At 48.8% G+C, this 26215-nt stretch overlaps 3 protein-coding genes across 8 annotated transcripts in view; 1 reads left to right on the top strand and 2 right to left on the bottom strand.

The window, feature by feature from the left end:
* GJC1 (gap junction protein gamma 1) overlaps nucleotides 1-3438 on the bottom strand; it is a 39664-nt gene extending 36226 nt beyond the window's left edge. For 3 of the 5 annotated variants that reach the window (XM_053892951.1, XM_053892950.1, XM_053892949.1), the window contains exon 1: nucleotides 2694-2890. The gene's annotated coding sequence lies outside the window, so the exon portion shown is untranslated. Of the gene's footprint in view, nucleotides 1-2215; nucleotides 2387-2693; nucleotides 2891-3254 lie in introns of those variants that run through there. The other 2 variants (XM_019434857.2, XM_019434861.2) reach the window with 2 other exon arrangements.
* Nucleotides 3439-11944: 8506 nt separating this feature from the next.
* HIGD1B (HIG1 hypoxia inducible domain family member 1B) lies at nucleotides 11945-15282 on the top strand. Of its 2 annotated transcripts, none has more exons than XM_019434815.2 (5): nucleotides 11945-12076; nucleotides 12911-13061; nucleotides 13670-13804; nucleotides 14408-14520; nucleotides 15015-15282. In XM_019434815.2, the coding sequence occupies exons 2-4, from the start codon at nucleotides 12962-12964 to the stop codon at nucleotides 14470-14472; spliced, it is 300 nt and encodes a 99-aa protein (XP_019290360.1). In that variant the 5' UTR covers nucleotides 11945-12076; nucleotides 12911-12961; the 3' UTR covers nucleotides 14473-14520; nucleotides 15015-15282. The 2 variants fall into 2 exon arrangements, with proteins under 2 accessions (XP_019290360.1, XP_019290359.1); XM_019434814.2 differs by lacking the exon at nucleotides 11945-12076 and adding an exon at nucleotides 12510-12821.
* The window catches only part of EFTUD2 (elongation factor Tu GTP binding domain containing 2), a 39391-nt gene continuing 28248 nt past the window's right edge, over nucleotides 15073-26215 (bottom strand). Inside the window, exons 15-28 of the mRNA XM_053892538.1 lie at nucleotides 25051-25178; nucleotides 23803-23996; nucleotides 22273-22384; nucleotides 21768-21908; nucleotides 20250-20351; nucleotides 19190-19272; nucleotides 18517-18603; nucleotides 18205-18331; nucleotides 17928-18015; nucleotides 17139-17257; nucleotides 16888-16982; nucleotides 16247-16400; nucleotides 15992-16099; nucleotides 15073-15649 (exon numbers count right to left, since the gene is read on the bottom strand). Of these exons, the coding sequence (XP_053748513.1) occupies nucleotides 15554-15649; nucleotides 15992-16099; nucleotides 16247-16400; nucleotides 16888-16982; nucleotides 17139-17257; nucleotides 17928-18015; nucleotides 18205-18331; nucleotides 18517-18603; nucleotides 19190-19272; nucleotides 20250-20351; nucleotides 21768-21908; nucleotides 22273-22384; nucleotides 23803-23996; nucleotides 25051-25178 (1634 nt within the window). The 3' untranslated portion in view covers nucleotides 15073-15553. The remainder of the gene's footprint in view (nucleotides 15650-15991; nucleotides 16100-16246; nucleotides 16401-16887; nucleotides 16983-17138; nucleotides 17258-17927; nucleotides 18016-18204; nucleotides 18332-18516; nucleotides 18604-19189; nucleotides 19273-20249; nucleotides 20352-21767; nucleotides 21909-22272; nucleotides 22385-23802; nucleotides 23997-25050; nucleotides 25179-26215) is intronic.

The raw sequence follows: 26215 nt of genomic DNA, 5'->3' as shown, positions 1-26215 counted from the left end.
TTATCGTATGTATTCTCAAATGGTCTACAAAAAAACGTAATCCCATTTTTCTTTGCCTAAATTTTTTTTTTTAATTTTAACATTTTTATTTACTGTTGAGAGACAAAGTGAGAATGAGCATCAGCAGGGGAGGGGAAGAGAGGGAGAGACATAACATCTGAAGCGGGCTCCATGCTCTGAGCTGTCAGCACAGAACCCGACATGGGGCTCGAACCCACGAACTGTGAGATCATGACCTGAGCCGAAGTAGGACACTCAACAGACTGAGCCACTGAGGCACCCCTCTTTGCCTAAATTTCTATCCAATATTTCTGATAGGAGCCGCACGTTTCTATGCTACAAGCAAAGCATCAATTAATAAAAATAAGTAAATACATTTGCAAGTAAAAAAAAAAAAAAGCACCAATTCAGAAAAAAATAAATATGCTTCCAGTTGCACTAACTATTCAGACTCATAATTTTAAAAAGGGAACACCTCTCATTTATTTTGAAATGTGAACAAACTTCAAATAAAAAAACCCCAGCTTTTTGGAACTCATCTCTGCATTGAATTAGGCATGGAACAAACCATCCATTTATTAAGAGAATGATACTCCGGATTTTAATTACCTATTTTGTATTCTAGAATCCCAATTACTGAATTGACAGGAGAGCCTGGAGCTAAGGTGGGAGGTGTGTGGCTAATCAGAGGCAGACCCTCCATCCCTTCCCTTTGGCTAATTTATACAAATAATTAAAAGAAGGACAAAAAAGTTAAGGGGTAACAGTAGTTAAGTCAAATTGTTATGTTGAAGATATGTTAATTTCTTAAATCCTTTGGATTGAAGACTAAAAGTCAATTCTACCTTCGTTAACGGACTAGAAAGGTACTGGGTCCTCTGCTCCTGTTTCAGAGAATTGTGGTCTAGCACAGATGGAAAACCAATTCTGAAGTCACACAACCTCTAAAGAAGCTAAAAGCGTTGACTTTTAGAAAGGATGTCTGCAATGCTTTGGAAAAGTGCACAACAGTTTAAGACAAGTAGTATATAATATTAAACCATTACAAATCAGGACAAGTGAAAAAGAGAGAACTTCCATATAGCTCCTATGTATTCTCTTCAAAATGTCTTTTAATTACAACACTCTGCTCACAAAGACCTGGCCAACACAATGATGCAGATTTGTTTACCACAGCTTATTACATTTTACCCAGAAGAGTCAGTTCATGTTTCTTGAATTCTCCCATCACATAGCACGTAAGAAATCCAAAGCAACTGTAATATACCATACTAAGTTCCAAAAAATAAAACCAACAAAAACTCCAGGAAACGAACCACAATTCACAGTGTATTTAGTCAGGAGCTCTGGAATTAAGCTTATTTTTCTGAATGCTTTTTTTAAATTTTATTTATTTATTTATTTATTTATTTATTTTTAATTTTCCGCATTCTTAATCTGAATACCTAAACTCTCTTTAGGGGGTAAAGAATTTGATCCCTAAATTGCATTATTAAACCCCTTTTCTATACATATGTGATGTATTTGAGATACACTGTTCTCCGTTTATCAGAATTAAAACCCCTTTCATTTATACAACCTGATTTTTAAAGAGCTTTCACACATACTCACTTGAAAGTATACACAACAGGAACGTATAATAATTTTGGACTACCCAGGCACAAGATAAGGCTAATTCAGAACTTACTCTAACTCGATTTACTCGATTCCACAAAGTGCAGTCTTCAGGCTAACAAAATAAAGCGTGAGCACAATGAAATCTGTACCACTGCAGGTTCTCAAGCAACAAATACTCCTTCAAATGATAATCCAAACTCGCCCGCTTCGCAAAGAAAAACGAATCCCACTCTTTGAAACAATCGCAGGGGAAGAGGGGAAAAAACGCAAATTCTAAACCACACATTCACGTAAATCCTTTCAACTCAGCTCCAAACGCAGCCACCAACCACACAATTGGCCACAATCACAGCTTTAGCGCCTTCTCTTAATTTTGAATCTGGAGATCGAGGGGAAAACAAAACAAGTCGTCCAAAGTTTCACGAAGTGGAAAAAAAAACATTTTAAGTAAAGGAAACATGTTCATCAAGAGGCGACCGCGCCATTTCCCCCCCGCCCCCCGTTTCCCTCCTTCCAGCCCTCGAACTAAATCCTGTCTGAAACACTGATGGGAGGCAGGAGTCCCGGCAGCGGTGTTAGAGGAAAGAGTCAAACGAACCGCACGCCGCCCGAAGAGATGTCAGGCACCGAGCGTCGGGAGACAAAGACCAGCCCGCGAAGCGCCCCGGCGGCGAGGGGCGGCCCCGGCGCGGCCCTGCGCCCCTAACCGCCCCGAGGAGTTGCGAGCACCGCCGAGCGCCGCCCAAGTGCGCGCCCGGGGTCCTCCGGGCTCCCCGCCCGCCCGACGCGGCCGCCGCCGCCCTGGCCCACCCCCGGGCCGTTTCCCTCCCAATTTGGGAACCGCGCGCCCAGGGACAAAGGGGGAGGGCGCGACGGGGGCAGCGGCGGGCCGCGGGGCAGACGCCCCTCCGGGATCGGCGGGAAGTCTCGGCAGCACCCCCTCCCACCGCACTCTTCCCGGGACCCCCATCCCCCGCGTCCCCCCGCCCCTTCTCCGGCCTCCCCATAAGTTCTCCCGCCCCCCCCCGGCCCCGCCCCTTGCCCGCTTCTCAGCCGGCCCTGCGGCCGCCCCTCACCGGGCGGCGTGTTCCCCCGGAGCCGCCTCCTCCGCCGGGCCTCGGCCCGTCCCGCCGGCCGCCGCCTCATGTGCCCCGCGTCGCCATCGCCTTCGCCGCCACCCGCGCCTCTCCTCCAACTCTCGCCGCCGCCGCCGCCCTCGCCTCAGTCTCCAGCCGAGGCCGAACCCGCTCCCGCCGCCGCCTCCCGCTCCCGCCGCCCGGACCCGCGGGGAGGCGCCTGCGCACTACGCGCCGCGGTGGGGGCGGGGGCGTCCCGCCGCGGCCTGGGAGCAGGGGGCGCGCGGCACGTGGCGCTCGGGTGGGAGGGGGCGCCCCGGAGCGCGCGGGCGGCGGCGCGAGCGTCCCAACTTTCTGCGGTCGGGCCCTCGCGCGCTCCCGGGCGGTCCCGGAGGTGCAGAGCGTGTGGGTGCCACCCGCGTGGAGTCCGGACCCGGGTGGGCGCAGACCTCGCCTCCCGCACAATTCATTCCTCCCGCTTGGTTCTCGGGACGGCAGTCCCCCGGCGCGCAGTGCCTCACTTGGGCGGGCTACTAACGGCGCCGTGAGGACACGCCTTACCTGGGCATTTTAGGTTGGTCCTGCGAGCTGGGGAGTTGTCTTCCGTGCGCTCCGCCGAGGCCTGGGTCCAGTGTGACACATCAGGATGCTGATGCCCCGTTCTAGGTTCTGCTCCTCCGGGCCCTCGTCGGGTTTACCATCCTAGCTCTGCGTCGTGGCTTTTAGTGGCGCTCTGGATACTTTTGAGGTCCTGGACTTCTCAGATTAGCGAGACCCTAATAGGCCATTTCCTCTTAACCCCTTGCATCCCAGCAGGATCCCATTCAAAGGACCTTCGGGAGATTTGCATGGGAATCTCCAGTCTTAAACTTGCTCCAAGGAATCTGAAAATTCAAATGCTTTAAGGACAGCGAGTCCATGCGTGACGACCGAAGGCGTACTAAGGAGAGTACTTTGTATAGTGTTCGACGACTCCTGTACTCCTGAGTTATCTCCTTTGACCGTCACTGTACAAAAGGACAGGCTTCCATTTTACTCTTTTGACCAGAGAGGAGATTAAGCTCTAACAAATGAGGTGACAGGTCAAACGCTCCCACCTCTCAAGCCAGGCCGGAACTAACGGCTGGTCCAGAGGGCTGGGCATCTGGCCCACTGACCAAAGTTGTTTGGCCAGCACGTTTTCTGAAAGTATGATTTAACTGCCAAAATTTTTAAATCCAGATTTTTGGCTTCTCTCTAGTGAAAGAAAAAAATTGCTCCCTTTGAGCCTCTAGGTTCATTGGGCAGCTACTTCTGAGTAATATTTGTTTATTTCAACTTAACTGCTTGAGTCCATTTCATTACCTGCTTGGTAATGTTCTCCTCCCCACCCTGCCCTGCCCTCTGCCTCCACTTTCCATGCCTCAGTCGTCCCCAGGCCCCTTCATTACCACATTACCTCTCTACAAATGAATTTAAAATGACAAGTGTAACGACCCTGTAAATATAGGAAAATACGATAAAAGAACATGTCAAACTAAACGCAAGAGACATCACTGTATAAGCTGATTGAAATATTAAAACTAACATCCTGCTAGTGCGACTATACATTGGAACAAATCGCTTTGGAAAATGGCAATTATCTGCTAAAGCTGAACATATGAATACACTATGATTCTGCAGTTCCATGGAAATTCCACAGAAATATATACAAATGTTTGCCCAGGTACATGTATTAAAGTATTCATAGCGGCACTATTTGTGCTGGAAACCACCCCAAGTGTCCAACAACTGTACAAAGGATAGATAAAATGTTATATTCACACAATGATCCCTTATGCGGCAATAAGAATGAACAATCTACAATCACACACGAGATAGAGGAATCTCACAAAACTTTCCATTTATATAAAGTTCAGAAACAGCCCAAAGTATTCTGTGCTGTTAGGAGTAAGGATAGTGGTTACCTTGGGGGAAGGATAGGCACCCGGGAGCATGAGGGAGCTTCTGGGGGACTGGTCCTGTTCTAGATCAGGATGCTAAATACACAAATGTGTTCAGTGTTCACATCTGAGCCGTACACATTTGATCGTGCACTTCTTCGTGGCATAGTAAGACTTCAATAATAACCTTTAAAGTGCTATATTAAAATATGGGGCACCTAGGTGGCTCAGTCAGTTAAGCGTCCAACTCTTGATTTTGGCTGAGGTCAGGATCTCACATTTTGTGAGACTGAGCCTCTAGTCTGGCTCTGCACTGACAGCTCGGAGCCTGTTTGGGATTCTCTCTCTCCCTCTCTCTCTGCCCCTCCCTCTTTCTCTCTCTCTCTCTCTCTGTCTCTGTCAAATAAATAAATAAACATAAAAAACATTTATACATTTATAAAGTGTGTTAAGACATTTGATTATAGGGGCACTGTGTGGCTTATCTAGTTAACGTCCAAGTCTTGATTTTGGTGTCGGGCTCTGTGTGGCAATGCAGAGCCTACGTGAGATTCTCTGCTTCTCCCCTGCTTGCTCACTCGCTCTCTCTCTCTCTCAAAATAAATGAATGAACATAAAAACACTTATATATGTATATATTGTATATAAAATAATATGTGAATAAGCATGTATTATATATTGTGTATAAATAATATATATTAAATGTTCATTAGGTATTATTATCCTATAAATTCATGGATGAAACTGCTGAGGAAGGCTTCCTACCTTTTAGCATTGCCCATTCTTCATGGAGATTTGGAACAATACCCTTTCTTTCTTTCTTTCTTTCTTTCTTTCTTTCTTTTTGAGAGAGAGACAGCATGTGAGCAGGGGAGGAGCAGAGAGAGAGAGAGGGAGATACAGAACCTGAAGCAGGGTCCAGGTTCTGAGCTGTCAGCACAGAGCCCGACCCGGGGCTCGAACTCATGAACTGTGAGATCATGACCTGAGCTGAAGTCGGATGCTCAACCGACTGAGCCACCCAGGCGCCCCAGAACAATACCCTTTCTATATTTGTTACCTTACTACCAAACCTGTAGCCCTGTCTCTTCTGGTAGAGAAACCTTTTAAAGGTGGAAATAATGAGACCCAAGGAAGCTAAGCTGTTTTACCTCTGGATAGTTAGAAAACAAAACTAAACAAAACAGAAATAAAATTCTTCTCTCTTCTATCACTTTGCCAGCTAGTAACATCTCTTAATTCAGTTATAGGTGGGAAACTGAGGCCAGAAACCCGAGCCAAAGTGATGTGGTTTGAAGTGTTGGGGTTTGAAGCTGATAGCCAAGAAAGAATTCTTGAGAGGTCTTCAGTGCAAAATGGTGATTTTATTAAAGCACGGGACAGGACTGTGGGCAGAAAGAGCTGCACTGGGGTTGTGACAGGTAACTGATTATATACCTTCAGGTTGGGAGGCAGTTAGGGATAGAGTAACCCTCTAAGGTATTTTGGAAACAAGTTTTCCAGGACCTTGAGGGGCTAACTGCTGTTAGGAAATGGTCATTTATTACTGTTTCTTAAAACCTCAGTCATGAAACCCTTCAGATGTATATCAGGGGGCCGTAAGGTTGGAGTATGATTGCTAACATATATCTTGGTGGCAGGAGGTGGGGGAGTAGAGATAAAGGAAGTTTCCAAAGGAACTTTTAATTTCTTTTTTAATGCTTAATTATTTTTGAGACACACACACACACAGAGTGCAAGTGGGGGAGAGGCAGAAAGAGAGGGAGACACAGAACCCAAGGCAGGCTCGAGGCTCTGAGCTGTCAGCACAGAGCCTGATGCGGGGCTCAAACTCATGAAACATGAGATCATGACCTGAGCCAAAGTGAGACACTAACCGACTGAGCCACCCAGTTGCCCCCCAAAGGAATTTTTATATGTTAAAGTAGACCTACAGGATCCTGGGGTGGGGGGTGGGGGGGTGGAAATGTTAAGCTAAGATTCCCTTTGCCCTTAGCAAAGTGTCATCATCGAGGCAGCTGAGCCCCCAGAGGAAGGTCACTGACTGTTCAAGGCCTTGCCAATGGGCTGTAGGCAGTAAGAAAATTTAATTTTTCATTTGTCTTTGTTTCCCACATCAAGGGGATCTCTGATCCAGGGAGTCACCAGGGTCTGGAGCAAACCAGGGCAGCTATTAGAATGTGAGTTTTCTGAGGGCAGGACCACTGCCTGCCTCTCAGTTTCTGGACCAGAGCTCAGCACATAGTAGGTGCTTAGCAAGTATATGCAGAGTGAAGAGTGAGTGATTGAAAGCTTGCCATGGCTAGCACAAAAAGGCAGGCTACTGGAGGGAAGGAAAAAAAGCCTCAAGCTTCAAACAGGGAAATGGGTCTGGTTTCCAAGCCTCTGGCAGAGAGGAATGGAGCCGGGTGCTGTGAGAACCGCATCACCTTTTATTCACATGGGGCCCAGGCAGGAAAGGATCAAAATCCAGTCTGAAAACTTGAGAGTCACCCTGGGGCTCTGTGGTTTGGGAACCGTAGGGTCAACTTGAAGACTGCAGTGTGTCACTATTTCCATTACACATTTTCCAGGGTCCCCACTTGGCCAGTAAACTCAGAGTAGATTCTCGTGTCCTGGGGGATGGGAAGCAAAGGCTCAGAGAGGTAGGGTTTTGTCAAGCTAAGGTTGTTTTTCCCTCAAGGGAAGCCTTCACGGTAAGATAGTAGGGAGTTCCTGGAGAAATGTTTTACCCTGCCAGCCTCAAGTTATTTGTCAACGGGCTACAGGTTATAAGGAAATTTATTTTTATCTGCCATTTCCTTCTGCCTTTGTTTCCCACATCAGATGAGACCCCCACAGCCCGTTCCCTGAGCCCAGTTAGCAGTTCCTGTGTATTAATGCAGAATTTTAAATTAAGGTCAATTTACTTGCAAATGAAGAATAAGTGAAGTGTGCAGGAGCTGGGGGAGGGAGGAGAGAGGGGGGAGGTGGGAGAGGTCCCGTTCCGGTACCATCCACCAGGCAAGGACTTTTGGATGCACCTAAAATGCAGGGTGCTGGGGCAGGAGCTAGTCTGTGTTGGTGAGAAGGAGTGGGGTAGCTGCACAGTCATTGAATTTCTGCAAGTTCGCTCTGCCCAGCTCTTTGCACTTGTTTACTCTTATTTCTAAGATGGTGTGAGAATGCGATGGTGAAATGTACATGGGGGCACCTGGGTGGCACAGTTGGTTGAGTGTCCGTCCGACTTCGGCTCAGATCATAATCTCTCCGTTCGTGAGTTCAAGGCCTGCATTGGGCTTGCTGCTGTTGGTGCAGAGGACACTTTGGATCTTCTGTCGCCTTCTCTCTCAAAAATAAACATTGAAAAAAAGAGAAAGAGGGGGGCGCCCCGGGTGGCTCAGTCGATTAAACTTGAGTTCAGGTCATGATCCCGCGGGGTCTGTGAGTTTGAACCCCACATAGGGCTCTGTGTTGACAGCTCAGAGCCAGGAGCCTGCTTCCGATTCTGTGTCCCTCACGCTCTGCCCCTCCCCTGCTCGTGCTTTCTGTCTCTCAAAAATGAATAAATGTTAAAAAAAAAAAAAAGAAAAGAAAAGAGAGAGAGAGAACTGTACACGAAGTCACATTATTCCTTGATATGTTAGTTTTCCACTGGAAAGTGGTCTATAGTGGTTAACATTATTGGTTGGATGGGTCAGTCATTTACTTGCTCTCTGAGCCGTGGTTTCTTCATCTGTTAAATGGGGATGAGATCCATCTGTTGGGATTGTTGTGAGGATTAAGTAAAATATGTAAAGTGCGTAATCCTCGTAGGCTCCAAAAGGCATTAGCTCCTTCCCACAGTGTTCTTTAGAGGAAGCCAGGTAATTTGGGTATTCAAAAGCATGCAACATAAGGATCTTAGCAAAACGTTTCCCATCTCTGGAGCATCCATTTGTCATCTGAGACAGGTGTGTATAAATACACAGCTCCAAATTGGTCCTTCACAAGATGTGATTCTATGTCAGCCTCACTACAGTCAGATGCAGCCTTCCAGTCGCTATATCCACCCTCTTAGGAGCTTTTTAAGATTTTACCTTTAAAAAAAAAAACCAAAAAACATTTTATTTATTTGTTTATTTATTTTGAGAGAGAAGAGAGCATGCGTGCAGAGGAAGGGCAGAGAGAGCATTCGGAGCAGGCTCCAGGCTCAGCGTGTGGAGCTTGACCCGGGTTCCATCTCAGTACCGTGAGAACACGACCTTGAGCAGTAAACAAGAGGTGGAGGCTTAACTGACTGAGCCACCCAGGCGCCCCGATTTCACCTTTGTAAGCAGGCCCCATACCCAAAATGCGGATTGAACTCAAGACCCTGACTGAGCCAGCTAGGAGCTCCCCGGAGCTTTTTATTTAAAAAAAAAAAAATTTTTTTTTAACGTTTATTTATTTTTGAGACAGAGAGAGACAGAGCATGAACGGGGGAGGGGCAGAGAGAGGGAGACACAGAATCTGAAACAGGCTCCAGGCTCTGAGCTGTCAGCACAGAGCCCGACGTGGGGCTCGAACTCACGGACCGTGAGATCATGACCTGAGCCGAAGTCCGCCGCTTAACCGACTGAGCCACCCAGGCGCCCCTCCCCGGAGCTTTTTAAATACGTGCATAGTCTCCCCAGAAAGATAAGAGGTACCAAAGGCACTTTCCTGGTCCCAGGCCCATGACTCTTGGGGTGTCCTTGGAAGCCAGTGCCTGCTTTTAGGGGGAGGATGTCTTACCCTCTCTACCCCGGGCACTTTCTAGAGGGTGCCTCAGTCTAGCCATGTTGTCTGGAAACTTCCACTGCCCCAGCTTGTTTCTGTTCCCCCCACTCTTTGCACCTCAAGTCCCTGAGACACTACTATATATGGCCTAGTGTTTTCTCTCCTGTGATTCCTCCAGCCCTTCAGTCTGGGTCCTCCCCATTCCAGGCCCAACTCAGATCTTCTGTTCCTTATCCAGTTCATTCTTCAGCATCGCCTCCCTCACAGCACTCCTTAGCTCAAGGCAAAAGAGCTGCTGGCCCTCTCTCCCCTGTCCTGGCCCTCAGCTCCCTGGAGCTATATATAGCACAGCGGTGCCTTAGATTGTATAGAGCTTCAAGTCCTGGCCACCCCTCCTCCCAACAGAATGGGGAGAATGAGCCCAAAGCTTCCTGTTAGGGTGGGGAAGACAGAGAAAGGAGGTTGGAGAGGGACAGGGGTGTGCTGAATTTGGACCACCCAGAACGTGGTAACCTTTCTATCTGTTGTCAGAGACTTTCCGCTTCTCCCCCAGCCTCTACCCGTTGTTTCCTGACGCTTGCTCATTTGGGAGGAAGAGGAGCAGGCAGCATGGAGGGAAATTCTAACCATTTGGGGAGATGCTACCTCCGTTTTACAGATGACGGCACAGACTCAAAAGAGGTTGAGTGATAGAAGACCAAATATTCAGAGAGTGGCCAAGCAGCTAACTGACCCCACGTCTGACTCTGACTCTGGCCTATACACTCTGGATTCGTTAAGTCTGTCCACATCACTCAGTTGAGACCCCTTGAAATTAGAATGTCTCGGGGTGTGATGTGACCTGGAAGAAAAAAAAAAAAGGCGTACGACATAAATGACTATGGAGAAATGCTTAAATAGCAATAATTATTGAAGACTTGGCCTATTAACAAAAATGTTATTTTATCTTCTCTGTTTACTGAAGCAGGACTCTACAGAAATGTTCCTTGAAGTTTTGGTTACTGTGTGTTCTCAGAAGTAAAAAGCAATTTTATTTCTTCTATTTCAAGACTTTCCCTCTGCTTAATAGTCCTCCCATTCATCCAGAACAGTGAGATTTGATTTTAGGAACAGTTAGAAGTCTGGTTCTTTTTTTCTGTCACTTATTGTGACCTGGAGCGGGACATTTAACCCAAGCCTCAGTTTTTCATCTGTGAAAGGGGAATAACAGTACCTACCTTACAGAGTTATGAGGATGAAATAAAATAACCTCCTTAAAGCAATTAGCACACTTCTTGCCCCCTAGGTGCTCAGAGAACCACAGCAACTATGTCTATTATTATTTTCTCAATTCTGGGCTGAGATGCTGTAGGAGCATCAACAGAATCCCAACAAGAAGGGAGAACTTCTCAATTAAATTGAACTTTGCCCTCTACAGCTTGGCCCCTGTTCTACAAAGGGCTTGGAGTTGATCCTGATTCTTGCTCTGTGTCATCCAGGCATTTCCATCCCCCTACCTCTGGCCTAGACCATCCATCTCTTGAGAATTCAGGTCACTCTTGGGACCAGGAGAGGCAGCCTGGGAGAGTGTGTGTGAATGACTGGGAGGAGAGTTCCCATGGACGCTGGGGATATGTGAGGGCTCTGGGGAGCTGCTGTGACCCTGGGTCTCTTCCTAGAGCAGTGAGTGCTGGAGAGAGAAAAGAAAGACATCAGCTGCTGGACGGATTTTCTGTGCTGTAAAGCCCCTTTAGGACAGGCACACGGGGCTGAGTATCTAGGGTAAGAACAAAGCGCTGGGATAGAGTGGGATTCTCCGTAGCGTACGTCAATCTTTTCACTCCTGCTTAGCAAGAAGGTACTTTCCTCTTCTCCGAATCCAGGATGCTGAGATTGATTAGCACTCCTAAGCTTCAGCCTCAATGGAGAGGGTTTCTGCTTAGCCAGCCCCTGGGAAGTAGGCTAGAAGTACAAACTCTGGAACCAGTCAGACCTACATTCAGATGCTGACACTGCCATTTACTAGCTGTGCACCTTGGAGATCATTTAGCCTCTCCGAAGCTCAGTTCCTTCCCTACTGTATAGAACATTTGAGAGGTCTGAAAAGTAAATACCTCAAACAGAATAGGTGGTAAGCCTGGCCACTTGTCACCTCTGTCCCTAGTGAACATCATCCCCCCTCTCCCCATGCCCCCGTCCCCCACCTGTAGTACAAGGATCCCTGGAGATGCGAGGTAGTCCTAGCGGTTACAAATTGGATGAATCTCCCTGATCCAGAAAGCATCCTTGAAAAGGATCAAGACCAAGACCAGAGGGCCTGCCTCCCACAATTGGGGCATTTTATTTACAGCCCACTTTGTTCATGAGTGTTTGAAGCAGTATAGCTTGGGGGAGAAGCCATGATCTCTACCCTTCCTTGCCTCGGTATTCCGATCTCAGTTCTCTGTATCAAGTTCCTGTTTGATCCAACCCCTTACATCCATGGGAATTACTGGACTGAATCTAGTTAAGGCCTCCTGCCATGTGATCTTTCATTACTTTCTAGTGCATGGAGCTCTGGCCTGGAACTCAGCAAATGGGGGGTTAAGACTGATGCCCTGGCCTATCTCCTCCCCTCTCCATTCCAGACTTCAAAGTCCACAGAAAGCTCGCTTCCCTGACCCCACAGTGGCAGCTCCATCATCAGCTCCTGATCGGTTCAAAACAGCAGATGCTGAGCCCTGGCCGGGCTGCTTGCACTCTACTTTCTAGCCATCTCCTAGGGTAAGCACCAGCATGTTAAGAAAGTGTGGGGCCGACAGTCCTTGCTCCTCCAGGAGAGAGGCACCTGGAGGTCACCTCACGCAGGGCGTCTGTCTCACGGGTTAGACCTAGAAGGCACCCCACAGGCAGAAGCCCTTGTCTAAGGACCAGGACTCTGGGACTCTGTCTAGTTTGTGATCAGAGCAGATGTTTACTGGGGGGTTAGCAAGTAGAGCACTAGGGGTCACCAGCCCAGGGAGGGAGGCAGGGGGTTGGCAATCGCAAAGAACCTGGCGAGAAATGGAAACGGGAGCAGTTCAGGGACCAGAATTAGTTCTGTTAGTATTAATGTCCAAAATCTATGCTAAATTATTCACAAATCAATGTCCAATTATTTTAATTTTTGGCTCTGGTGACTCGGTAACCAGTGCTGGAACACTGTCTGGGATGGCCTGCTTCCCTGGGGCCAGACCTGCTCTGTGGGATCTGCAGCTCCCAGAGGAGCAACCCTCACAGACTCCAGGCCAGTGGGGGTCCCAAGGCTCAAGGCCTGTTCCTCTCGCCCTCATCTGTGGATTTTTCCAGCTGCTTTCCTTGACCCAAGGATCACATAGGGATACAGATGGAAGGAGGGGGAAGCAGGGAAAACAGTCAGAATGAGCTGGGGAAGAGGCAGACGTGAGGAAGAAGGGATGGCGGTAGTGGTCCAGCCATATGAGACAGGACACTTGGGACATCTTCTCAAGTAGGGGCTGTGTCGGGGATGGTAAGAGAGGTTCTTAGCAGGCAACTCCCCTCTTTTTCCCCCAAGTTGAGGAGAATTGGGGGTTCCTGTTATGGGGTGCCTCCTTGTAGGACTGGGCTGAAACCTCAGAGCCCCAGCTGCTGACATCTGGAGCCAGGATCATGTCTGCTAACAAAGGCTGGTGGGTACCACCTGAAGGCGAAGACAGTGTGTCTGAGAAGTTCCTGAGGAAGACCAGGGAGTCTCCACTGGTGCCTGTAGGTGAGTGGTAAAGTAGGGAATGAGGGGCCTTCTCTCACGGAAAAGGTCTCCTAGCCCTTTCAAAGGAAGCAGAGGACTCAAGCGTCCTGCCCATGGAACAGCCAACAGCTAGGAGAAGAGTGAACCAGCAGCAAAGGTGCCAAGGGAAGGGACACGCCTGACAAGGAGTCTGGATGGGTGGAGGTGGTGGCCGACTGACGGCCTGGGGTGCAGGGAAATGGGGGGCATCGACACCAGCATCAGGATGGGAAAGAGCGGTCTGGCGTCTCCCAGGGCTTCCTTTCTCCAGGCCCTGGGAGAAAAGAAAAGGAGCTGTGGGAGCCAACATGGCTGGAAGAGGGTCCGGAGCAGAGCAAATGGGGGGTGGGGGAGGCCCGTGATGGGCTATTTGTATGTAGAGGGCTCACTGGAGGTAGACAGCCACTTTGAAAATGCCATTGGGAGTAAACAACTCGATATTCTCTTCATAGTCCCCCGTCTCCCACCATGAAGCGGCACGGAAGTAGGGGTTTATCCAGATGCCCAGCCTGCCCCGCCTGCAAAGGGTCTCATCAGGGGAGCCATGTGATCGGTGACTGAGGCCCAAGGGTCATGTTCTCTGCCTACAGGCTTGGGAGGCTGCCTGGCAGTGGCAGCATACCGGATTTATCGGCTGAAGGCTCGTGGTTCCACCAAGATGTCCATACACCTGATTCACACCCGAGTGGCAGCGCAGGCCTGTGCCGTGGGTGCGGTCTTGCTAGGTGAGGGGCTGGTGGGGGTCACAGAACGAAAACGCAGCTTGTTAGACAAAATCTGGCTGTGAGTCCCGATGGTTAAAGGACCATGATTTCAGTCCCACCAGGCTCCATGGCAAGTGGAGGTTTGGGTGAAACCCTCAAACCAAGCCATTTTCAGGGGTCCCTGCTTGGCCTCCTGTCCCAGGCCCGTGGGGATGGTGCACAGTTGGTTTTATGGCAGTCTGTCCTGAGAGGTGAGAAAAGTCACACAGCAGAACACATGCTGAATTTCCCTTCCTCTGTGGGTCAAGGGGCAGACAGCTACTTACTAGCTGTGTGACCGTTGACAAGTCCCTTTCTCTGAGCCTCAGTTTCCCCATGTGCAACATGATGGTAAGCACCCTGGCTTGCCGACCTCGCAGGTTGCTGTGGGGTTTCTCAGAGAGGTAATCTACACGGAAGGGCTCTGCAGGTACTTGTAGCAGCTACTGAGAGCTAGAGCAGAAAGGGAAGCTGAGCAGGGAAGCTGGACCCTCAGGGGAACGGCTGCAGTCAGGCTCCTGGGAGAGCCAGGGGATGGCTGCAGGGTTGGGTGTTATGGGCTGTTTTCCCTTCTCCTTCCTGCAGGTGCTGTGTACACGATGTACAGAGACTATATCAAAAGAACAGCACCGGATGCCGGGGAGAAGTAGGATTCCTGTAGGGCCCGGGGCAGCCAGAGCCTCGTCCATCAATCCCTGGTACGTTCCTAATAAAGCATTTTGAGGAAAATCAAGTCTCTTCTTCACACGGGGCAGAGCTTTGAGGAAAATCAAGTCTCTTCTTCACACGGGGCAGGGCAGAGTTAGGGACCAGTAGTGGCTGGTGTGTGTGTGTGTGTGTGTGTGAGAGAGAGAGAGAGAGAGAGAGAGAGAGAGAGAGAGAGAGAGAGAGTGTGTGTGTGTGTGTGTGTGTTTGAGAGAGAGAGAGAGAGAGAGAGAGAGAGAGAGAGAGAGAGTGTGTGTGTGTAGGTTTAGAGAAAGGTTTGGAAATCAGAGTTCTGGCCCCCAGCTCCAGGGGCAACAGCCTCCAATCCCAGAAGCCCAATACCTCCTAAGCCACCCCAGGTCCCAACCAGAAGCAGCACGGTAGAGAGGACCGGGTGGTAGGTGCAGGGGATGGGGGGGTGGCAAGAAAGTGGCCCCGATGCTCACGGGAGCACTGGATTACGAGGCAGGCGTCCCTCCCACCACAGGCCGCTGTCCTGGGGACCCAGGCAGGAAGACTGCAGCTGGGAGAAGAGACCGTGAAGCTTCACATGAGATGACATATATTCATTCAGAACCCAAGTGCCAAGACCAGACTGTTGGAGGAAAGGGGGAGGGGCAGGGGGAGTAGGGATGAAAGGAACAGAGCAAGGCAGAGGTCAGAATGTTCTGTTCATTTAAAATCCATGTCTAAGGTCAAACTTGTAAAAAAAAAAAAAAAATTCCATGTAAATCCTGAAGACAGGGCCCCTTGGGGTTAAACACTTTGTCCCCTTCTCCTTCTCCGAGCCCGAGCTCTTCTCTGTTCCCTGGGAATGGAGCCAGGCAGAGGCTGCAGAGGAACCAGGAGGCCAAATACTCTTCCCTCGTTGGGACTCTGGGTTGGAGGCTTTGAGGTTGTTAAAAATGGCCACAGCAGCTCCCAGATGCTCTCTGACAACATGGAGTCCAGGTCACACCAGGTCCCAGCTTCAAGTCCAGGATACAGCCCACTGCAGGGAGCAGGGGCTGCCAGGAGTCCCGACACTCACATGGGGTAATTGAGCACAACATCCTGCTTGGCGAGCTCCAACAACATGGGATCATCAAAGAACTTGCTGATGCTCACATCCTCACTCAGTCCCTGAAGAGAGTGGGGACAGATGTAAGAAAGAGCCCTATGTGGTGGTCGATTGAGCTGGAGGCCGCCTGAGGCCTGTGCTGGGGTGGGGGGCTGGTGGGGTGAAGCTGTGGACCAGCTATTTCAGGAGTCACCACTGGAGAAGATAAGGCGCTCCCTTCCTGGTCAGACTGTGTCCCGGGTCTGGTGGCCCGAGGCCTGGACAGATTGCACCTCTTTGCGTTGTACGGTAAACCGCTCTCAGTCTTTGGGAGAAGGGTCCCAAAGGAAGAAATGAAGAGAGATCCAACTCCTGCCAAGAGCCCTGGGGATTAAGGGCTGGCAATGGGCCTGAGGGACACATACCTTCCTGCGACGGGTTTTGATCATGAATTCTCGGGCCAGGTGAGGAGCTGGTTGTGGCTCCAGGGGACGGATGACAATGCTCTTGTCCAGAGGATCACCGGGCACAATCTGAAAGGCAAAGTGGTTTCCAATGGTCCAGCACTTTTCTCTAGGACGTTGGAAATCTCACTTGGGATTTGAAAGGGGAACAGACCAGAGAAGACTGGCCTTGAACAGGTGGGAGGCCGCACTGGCCAGCCTGCACCATTTTCTCACCTGCCAATGGTGGAAGACAGACAAGGAAAAGGCCTGCCCCTGGGTGTGAGTCCGCAGATCGGTCTCAAAGCCAAAAGAGTCAATGGCGGGGATGAAAGCTTTGATGGTGTAGAGAGGGGAGCCTGGGATGGGTGCATCCTGAGTCACATGCCCCCTGCGACAGAAAAACAAAGGCTGAGTTCCTCATCCTTCAGAGACCAAAAGCAGAGAAGGAATCTGTCCCAAATATACAACACAGAGTTACCATCAAAGAAAGAATAACCACAATCGTGCTACAGTGGATGGAAAAGGCTGGGGGGGAACTCAGTGTCATTTCCCATGTCAGCCAAAGGGGTAGTGACTGCTACATTTGAGTGGCAACACTGAAGGGACAAGGTCCTACAGACATTCCCCCACTGACACATTTCAGTACTTTCCCGGCGGGGTTCTCCACAGAGAGGCGTCCAAGAAGGAATCTCAACTTTTTATCTGCAGTGAAGCAGGGGTCTGCCTTAATCCTTTCCTACTTTATTTTGAAAAACCAGCTCACTAGGTTCTAGGAGCAGGGACAGTACAGGAGGTCCACCTCCTTCCCCACGGAGCCCAGTTACTCTTGCGGTGCTCCTGCTCCCTGCACCATCCCTAACATGCCCACGGCTCACCTGCGCCTGGCCAGGACAGTATACACAGCAGAGACACAATCTGCAGGGGCCTGGACCTCCACGAAGTAGTAAGGCTCCATCAGACGAGGAGTGGCCTGCAACAGGGCAAGAAGAAAGAGTTCCTTAGCTTGGGCAAGGCTGAGGATTGAGGACCTGGATAGAGAAAAAGGCTGGAGGGACTGTGGTCTTGAGACCCGCATAGCTGGAATCTCCACATAGTGCCCCAGAGCAACTCAGCTCCACTCACTTACCATGAGGAAGGCAGAATAGACAACTCTCCTGGCCGTGGGGATGATTTGGCCCCCGCCCCGGTGCAAGGGCTCTTGGGCAACCACTGCATCCAGGATCTTAAACTTGACATTTCGAATCACTGGAAAGGAGATGGGGGAGTTGATGACTGAGGAGTGGTTCTGGTGCTAGTCAAGGGCCCACGCGCAGGGCACCAAGGAGCCTCTAGCAGCATGGCGGCTGTCTTAAGATCACAAAAGATATGGGACAAAATCACCCTGCAGATGGGTGTTCTGATAGGATACTAAGGCCTATAGCAGAGGACAGAAGTTAGGCACACATTCTTTATGTTTGTTTCAGGCCACGCTCAGGCATTGTAAAGCTTTCCTAGAAGTTTATGGGATTTTTTTTTTTTTTTTTTGTAGATACTTAATTGTTTTTGGATATAGAGTAAGTGCTAGGAATTGCACCTTCCGGCCCACTAATCCAACCTCGTCTATAAACCACTCTGATCCCATCTTCCTCTTTATACCTCTCCTCAAGCACATTCCTTCTCAGGACTGAGAAGCAAATGTCCGTCTAGAAATGACTTCCCTTCCGGGATGTCCCAGGCAATAGCACTTGGATGGGGAGGGAGGAGAGGAGAGGAGAGAAGAGGAAGCTGACCTAGGATATGGAATGGCCCCATGTACCCCAAGCTGCTTCTCCTGCCAGGTCCTGTACATGAGCCCACCCCACCCCACCTCATACACCCAGGCAAAAGGACCCTACAGGGCTGGAGAGGGGGAGGCAGAGGCACTGTTGGAACTTACACTCGTCACAGAGGGGCCCCTCCCTGGTTCCCCACTGGAAACCTTGAACAATGCTGTCCTTCACTGAGCCAAGAAGAGCCTTGTCCACCTGCACAAAACATGAGGGCCTGTGAGCAGTGACCCTGGCAACAATCAGTTTAGAGGGAGAAGGTAAGTATACTGGTAAGAAGATTCACCAGAAGACACAAAATACTTCTGGGAAAGGAAGTACACTTTGTAGTTTCTTCCACTCCACAGCAAAGAAACCACTGCATGGCTCCCGTTAGTTATGCTGTACCTCAGAAGGCAGGGTATCATCCACCAGGATGTTGGGGCCGGTGGCATCAGGGCCAAAAGCCCAGATAGAACGGGCAGCCAGCAGATCCCAATCGTACTTGGTCTGGAAGAATTCTCCCAGTTTCTTCCTAGGGGAAGGAGGAGGAAATGGAGGTTTTCTGGCAGCTCTGCAATTTCTGCATCCTGGGGTCACAATTCCCGTCTTCCCGGGGGACAGTTTGCTTCCCAGAAGGACACGTGGTATCAGAGCCTGGGGAGGCAAGCCGTAGCGCTTCGTCTCCTTTCAGCCTTGAAACCAGAGCCACATTCTCACCTGTTCCACGTGATCTGGACCACCTCATTCTCTATGTCCTCGGCGAGGCCCTTCTCGAGAGGCTCAGCAATCATGGTGATCTTATTCCTAGTCAGAAAGGAAATGAGTAATGATGAGGATCAGCAGAACTTGAAGAAGGGGCGTTCCTAAGGAGAGGGTGACAAGGCAGTTACATCAGTAAAAGCCAGAGGAGCAAAACAGAGCAAAAAAAGTTCATTTTCTGTCTTCCTTCACTTGAATCTACCACTCTTTAAAAAAGTAGGGTCTCAAGGCATCTGGCTGGCTCGGTCAGTGGAGTGTGTAGCTCTTGATCTTAGGGTTGTGAGTTCGAGCCCCATGTTGGGTGCAGAGATTACTTAATTATAAAATTTAAAAAATTCTCACAACAACAGAACTGTTGCTAGGGCAAAATTGTAAGACGATCATATTATACGGAGAAAAGTGGCAGTTGGGACACTCATCCTTGGGGAACCTATAGCAAAGAATTCCACAGCATCATGTCTACAGGCCTAAGGCATGAGAGTGCTAGGTTAGAACTCAAGCATCCTAAGCCCCCATCCTGAGACCTAGGGAGTCTCTATTTCCACAGTACTTGTGACTGGGGTGGAGTTGAGGAGGGGGGAAGAGAAAGTGTCCCCTGTCAGTCCCAGGGTCACTCTGACACCCAGCTCACTTCTTATTGGGCGTTTCAGCAAAGCACTTGAGGGAAGATGTCTCCACCACCGTCTCACAAAACGTGACAACGGGGTCAGCCACCTGGGAAACAGAATAAATTGTTAGGCAAGATCTAATTTTGTTGGAAGGACAACATTCTGCCAAAGGGAATTCTGAGGTTCCCTTGGCACTACCTTTGTGACAAACCCGTCTTATTCAGCGTCAGCAATGAGTACAATAGCAGGTGAGAAATCCTTACCAGCACTAAGGAGACTGAGAAAACTTCGTGGAGTGTGGAGTTTCTGTTCCTGAGCCAAGAGTACGTGGGAGTCAAACCTGGGCCTAAAGTATCATCCCCCAAGGACGCTTTCAAGGTCTGTTCAGCCGTCCCACAACCACTCACTTAGCACCTCCCGTGGCTCTGTCACAGCTGACACTAGGGACTGACTGGCGGGATCCCCTTCCACTCTCAACACCTGGCTCTGAGTAGCAGAGCTCCTCCCTGAAGCTCCCACATGGCCAGCCACCAGGGAACTCAGTATCTTCTAGACCACCAGTCCTGGGCACCTCAGGAGGAGGATCTAAGAGGGGTACTTGAGGGCGCTCTCTCCCACCACCACAGGAACTGGGAGAAAATGGGTACCATCTAGGAGACTGAGGCCATGCAATGGGCACTTTAATCAAGGGGCCACGTCACAACCTAAAGACAAATCCAGGAGAACCAGTTCTCACTCTCTCCCTGAAACCCTCCGCTGAGCCCTAATCACCAAAGATGGGTTAACTGTATAACTGTTTCCTTAACAAAAGACCAAGAATCACTTTGGCTTGGGAGCCTGGACTTTAAACTATGACACAGAGAATAACCCTGCAGAAAGGGGCAAACCAGATCTCAAATACCTTCCCAGATAGGGAGCAATAGGTCATGCTTTTCCCTAACATGTCTCCTCCCCAATAGGGCCCCCCCTCTTCCCTCAGGCCTTCCAGGGGAATCAAGGGTTTTGTTGCTTATAAAATCAGTCTGGAGCCATGAGTCAAGCTCCTGGCCAGGCGGGTACTCAAGAAAGAGGATGCTGATTTACCTTGATGTCGATCTCTGAGTACATCTTCCGTAAATCGTGCATCACACAGTCTAGGTACAGCTCCCCAGTACCTAGAATCACGTGCTCCCCAGACTCTTCCACCTGAAACGTAACAGGCCTGGTGGTCATAGCCTGGACCTCTTATGCCAGCAACAGCAGCTAGAAACACAATCAATGCTAGAGCCCAGGAGGAGGTGCCCAAACCCACTACCAGAATCAGCCACTCCTCAGCATCAGTTCCAGCCTCTTCAAGAAGGATCAGTGGGGAAGTGACCAACGGGTAAATCCTCAGGACATCTGGACCATTCAGCACGGTGCTGCTGGGCATTAGGTCACCGATTTAATTTCCAGCATAACCGTTTAGGGAAAACCCTGCCCTAAGTCTATGGACATAAGCTGACCCTTTAGCCCTGGCCAGCTACTCAGAAAAGTATGCTAGCAGGCTCAAGAATGTAGAAGGATCAGAATGATCACTTTTCCTTCTATATTTTCTGGAAAATCAATTCATAGTATATATATATATATATTTTTTTTTTAAGAAAAAAAAATTACTTCCTCACAAAATGTATTAACTGTGATTGTCATTAATCCTGGTCCCTAATATTTCTTTTTTTTTCAAAATTTATTTACTTATTTTATTTTTTATTTTTCTTTAATAATTATTTTATTTTTATTTAATTTTATTTTTTATTTTTTTAAATTTACATCTAATTTGGTGCAACAATGATTTCAGGAGTAGATTCCTTAGTGCCCCTTACCCGTTTAGCCCATCCCGCCTCCCCCCACCCCGTAACCCTGTTTGTTCTCTATATTTATGAGTCTCTTCTGTTTTTATATAATTTTTGTTTCCCTTCCCTTATGTTCATCTGTTTTGTCTCTTAAAGTCCTCATGTGAGTGAAGTCATATATTTGTCTTTCTCCGACTAATTTCACTTCACATAATACCCTCCAGTTCCATCCACATAGTTGCAAATGGCAAGATTTCATTCTTTTTGATTGCCAAGTAATACTCCATTGTATATATACACATCTTCTTTATCCATTCATCCGTCGATGGACATTTGGGCTCTTTCCATACTTCGGCTATTGTCGATAGTGCTGCTATAAACATGGGGGTGCATGTGTCCCTTCGAAACAGTACACCTGTATCCCATGGATGAATGCCTAGTAGTGCAATTGCTGGGTCGTAGGGTAGTTCTAGTTTTAGTTTTTTGAGGAACCTCTATACTGTTTTCCAGAGTGGCTGCACCAGCTTGCATTCCCATCAAAGTATACTTTCTAAGACACATCTCTTTCTCATCTAAAGATACTGTGGAATATGAACACATGCATGTGCACTCGCAGCACCCTCCCCCCCCCCCAAAACGTGTCTTGTTTTCAAATGACAGTAACAGACAGGGAATACTTGCTTTCGACATAGGCTGCTGGAAGCAGCAGATCAGAGACAGCTGGTGGACGTGAAGCAGTGGGCGGCACAGACCTGTCACCGGGGGCAGCTATTGCAGACCTTGAACATACCTTGGTGGTGAGGGATGGATAGCTCTTGTTGACCTTGCGCAGACCGTCCAGCATCTTGGGTAGCTCTGAGGGGTTGACTGGTTCCACGGCAATCTTGATAACGGATGTGGTGTTGAACTTCAAGGGGCGGAAAATCTGAGCCTGAGATTCAAAGTGCAGAGGAGTGAGGGCACGTGGCCTGAGTAGGCACCAAAGGTACAGAGGTCAGAGAGGAGGAGACCACTCCCCAACCAGGAGCCAAAGTGCTGCTGGGAGGCAGCCTGAAGGGCCATTTATTCCCATGTAATTGGGCAGAACAAACAGCAGGGAAAAGATAAAGCAACTGCTCCTAACTCTTAGCAACTGAGTGGAGTGCAGGGAGACTCGAGCTGGGTCCGATCTAGAAGCTTCAGCCTGTGCTCAGGCCCAGAACCAGGAAGTGGCAGTGACTCCGGGTTAGTACCCTGTGAGTTCCCATGGGACCCTCCAGCTTAAACTAATCCAGCTGCCTTTTCAGAAACTCTACCTCCTCATTGCCTCGGGGTTCAGTTATGGTTGCTGTCTTCACAATTGGTTGATCAACACCTTCGATGAGAACCCAGTTGCCAGCAGGAACACGGTTCACCTCAATGTGGTACCTGGGGCAACAGATGAGTGAAATAAGGAGGGGTGCCAGGCACTGAGCCAGGAGCAGGGGTGAACCAAACATACATCCCATTAGGGGAGGGGTACAACAACCAACCATGTAACCTCACATATATGTACAACTGACCCAGGAACAATGGGGCCCCAACGCCCCATGTAGTTGAAACTCCACATATATGTTCTGACTCCCCCCAAAACTTTTTTTAAATCTTTTATTTATTTATTTTTTTAACGTTTATTTATTTTTGAGACAGAGAGGGACAGAGCACGAACAGGGGAGGGTCAGAGAGAGAGGGAGACACAGAATCTGAAACAGGCTCCAGGCTCCGAGCCGTCAGCACAGAGCCCGACGCGGGGCTTGAACTCACGGACCGCGAGATCATGACCTGAGCTAAAGTTGGACGCTCAACCGACTGAGCCACCCAGGCGCCCCATCCCCCCAAAACTTAACTATTAAAAACCTACTGTCGGCTGGGGGCCTTACCGATAACATAAACACTCAATTAACACGTTTCGTATGTGCATTCTATATGTGTATTCTACACTGTACTCTTCTAAAAAATAAGCTAAAGAAAAGAAAATGTTAAAGTCATAAAAGAAAATACATTTGCAGGATGATAGTGTATTTACTGGAAAAAAAAAAAACCCACATTAAAGTGGACTCGTGTAGTTTAAACCTGTGTTGTTCAAGGGTCAACTGGAATTACAAACTGGTTAGCACATGGAAGAAAGCTCATGGTATTTTAGGAGGACAAAAGAGGAAAACCTAATTTCAGGTGGATACTACTGGTAAGCAAGGCCCTGCCCGAGGGGTAGAATGTAAGGAGATGCCAAAAGCACCACAGAAGATACTGCAACTCTCCTAGGCCATCAGTCCTCTGCCTTCTAGGGAATGGGTGGATTTGGAGAGGGAAAGGGGGCCATCGGCAAGGTACAGCAGGCACGTCAGAACAGAACTGCCTTGACTCTGCTTGCTAGCTAAGAAGCCGAACTTATGAATTCACAAGCAGCCCAGAGGCCCAAGCTAAGTCTGGTGCTGCAGATAAGGAACCTATAAGGGATCTAGCAAAATCTTCTATCTTGGTCAAAGAATAGTCCGTGGAGGTTGGGAGACAATTTCTTTTGGGAAGAAACATAAAGGTTGTGACTCAGAAACACAGAAGAGGAATAGAGGATTAAAAAGAGTAAAAATAGAAAACTTACAAAAGTTTATATAAGCCATTCAAAACTCAAAGGCAAGGCTCTTGGCATTATCCCAACAGTAGCTGCCTTTTGGCCCTAGCAACTCTGGGTAGTAAGAAATAGAAGTCAACAGATGTGAGGGAGCGTCAGCTGATGCCCTACTGAAGTGGCCCATGCAGCTGCCGTGACAAGGCCAAGGCATGCCTCTGTAGGCTACTATTGGCGGTACCTGGCCACAGAGATCCAAAGACGACCCACGGTGCATATCTGGGAGTCTTCCTCATCCTCCAGGGTGTAGTTCTCCCCCAGCACCTTCACGGGCTGCCCGGCATGGATGGTGCCACTCAGCACCCGGCCAAAGGCATGAAACTGAACTCCATCATCCGTGCTGTACATCTTGGTGGTGTGGCACATCAGGGGACCCTGGAGGTGGGGACAGAGTGCAGGCTCGACCACACATATTCCCAGGGTAAATACCCTTGTCTCTACCTCCTTGGACGGCAATGACACGGCTCTGCGAGGAGGCTGCCCAGACCTAGAGGAAGATGTGTCAATCTCCTGGGAAAATTCCAAACCATGCCCTACCCCCTGATTAGCTGGCAGATGTCATAGGCAGAGCAAAGCAAAAAAACTTTGTCTTTTCTCTAGGAGGATGAGGGCAATGGCGAAGAAAGGCAGGTTTAGGATGGCAGATCGCCACTGTTAACTTGCAAGATGACAAGACTTGCTTGCCCCAAATTCCCTCCGAAGATGTAACACAATTCTCAGTTGGTCGTTCATGCTGAGAAATTAGACTGAGAACAGCTGGGAAAAAAAATTTTTTTCAATTAATAAATTAATTATTTTTAAAGTAAGCTGTGTAGGTCCAATGTGGAGCCTGAACTCATGACCTGGAGATCAACAGTCATATACTCTACTGACTGAGTTGGCCAGGCATCCCTGGGAAAGACTTTTTTTAAGTACATTAAAAAAAAAATTATTTATTTTTGAGAGAGAGAGAGAGAGAGAGAGAGAGAGAACCCGAAGCAGGCTCTGGGGCTCAAACCCACAAACCATGAGATCATGACCCGAGCCAAAGTGGGACGCTTAACCAACTGAGCCACCCAGGTGCCCCTGGTAAGGACTTTTTTAAAGCCCAAAGCTGACAAAGTTAGCTACCATTTGTTGAATGTTTACTGCCTATCAGGCACCATGCTAAACACAACTGTAAAACTTTCTTACTCTTATTTAATTTTGTAACAGTCATATACATACTATTATCCTCATTTTACCCACCAAGACTCTTAGAAAGATAGAATAATTTTCCCAAAATCATAACACTAGAAGTGGTAACCCTGGGTCTTGAATTCAGGCCTGTTTGACTTTGTTAACGGGGAGTGGCAAGCAAGGATGGAAAGAAGGCATCATTCCTATGACCAGAAAACAGCATCTCCAACAGAAGGAGGAAAAAAAAACAGAAATGGGGGTTTTCCCTTACGTCAGGATCACAGTCGCTCATGGCCTCGCCGAGATCAGAATCCACACCGCCAGTGTAGGTGTGCTCAATCTTGGGCTTGGCGCCCACCTTTGGAGAGGGGATATGCTGCACACACATGTCCACAAAGCCTGTGGAGGGAGAAGACAAAGCCATTACTCTACACTCACAGGGAGAAGTGACGGTGAGTTATGGATCCACTGGTGATGGCCAGAAAGCTAAAAGTGCAGGGACTCATTTTCAGCTCTTAAGCTAGGGCACCGTGAGCCCAGCGGGAAGTACCACCTTGTTTCCTGGGAGTATGCTCTAAGAGCAAGAAGCAGGGCTCAATGGTTCCTTGAACTCAGGTGACAAAAATTTTCAAGTGTCTGTTATCAATCCATGATCTTTCATTGAATATAAGCACTTACTGAGCACTTACAATAAGTATCCCAGCTCTTTAGATCTACTCAGAACAATCCGAGTTGACTCTCTCTTCGGGAAATACTGCATATGTTTCTGTTCAATACATCATCCTGTTTTCTTTTTTTTTTTAACGTTTATTTATTTTTCAGAGAGAGAGAGCAAGCGAGCAGAGGAGAGGCAAACAGAAAGGGAGACACAGACTCTGACGCAGGCTCCAGGTTCTGAGCTTTCAGCACAGAGCACAGCGAAGGGTTGGAACCCATGAACCGTGAGATCATGACCTGCACCCAAGTCAGACGCTTAACCGACTGAGCCACCCAGGCGCCCCATCATCCTGTTTTTCTAACAGCCAATAGGCCATGAAAGAGAAAACCTCCATTAGCACCTTGGGGAAAGCAGATCTGTTTTCAGTTGGTGTCTCCTAGGTCAGATGGATGACCAGCCGAGAATGAACTACTAGAATCATGCACCTTGTGGATTCAGACACCTAATAACTACCAGAATCAAGAGATCGCTGGCGCGCCTGAGTGGCTCAGTTGGTTAAGTATCCGACTTCCACTCAGGTCATGGTCTCATGGCTTGTGAATTCGAGCCCCATGTCGGGTTCTGTGCTGACAGCTCAGAGCCTGGAGCCTGCTTCAGATTCTGTGTCCCCCCCTCTCTCTCTGCCCGCCCCCTGCTCAAGCTCTACTGTCTCTGTCTCTCTCTCAAGAATAAATAAACATTAAAAAAATTAAAAAAAAAGAGAGAATCAAGAGATTGC

Source organism: Panthera pardus, unplaced genomic scaffold, assembly GCF_024362965.1.
Source record: "Panthera pardus isolate Hobbes unplaced genomic scaffold, ASM2436296v1 HiC_scaffold_3, whole genome shotgun sequence".
Lineage (NCBI taxonomy): Eukaryota > Metazoa > Chordata > Mammalia > Carnivora > Felidae > Panthera > Panthera pardus.
The sequence above is the reverse complement of the archived record's forward strand: the minus strand, read 5'-3'. Positions and strand labels throughout refer to the sequence as shown.

Bases quoted from the DNA above. Each gene is read 5' to 3' on its own strand.
- HIGD1B (XM_019434814.2), top strand. The intron at 13,062-13,669 runs GTGAGTGGTAAA...CTCTGCCTACAG, and splicing joins GTCTCCACTGGTGCCTGTAG to GCTTGGGAGGCTGCCTGGCA. The intron at 13,805-14,407 runs GTGAGGGGCTGG...TCCTTCCTGCAG, and splicing joins CGTGGGTGCGGTCTTGCTAG to GTGCTGTGTACACGATGTAC.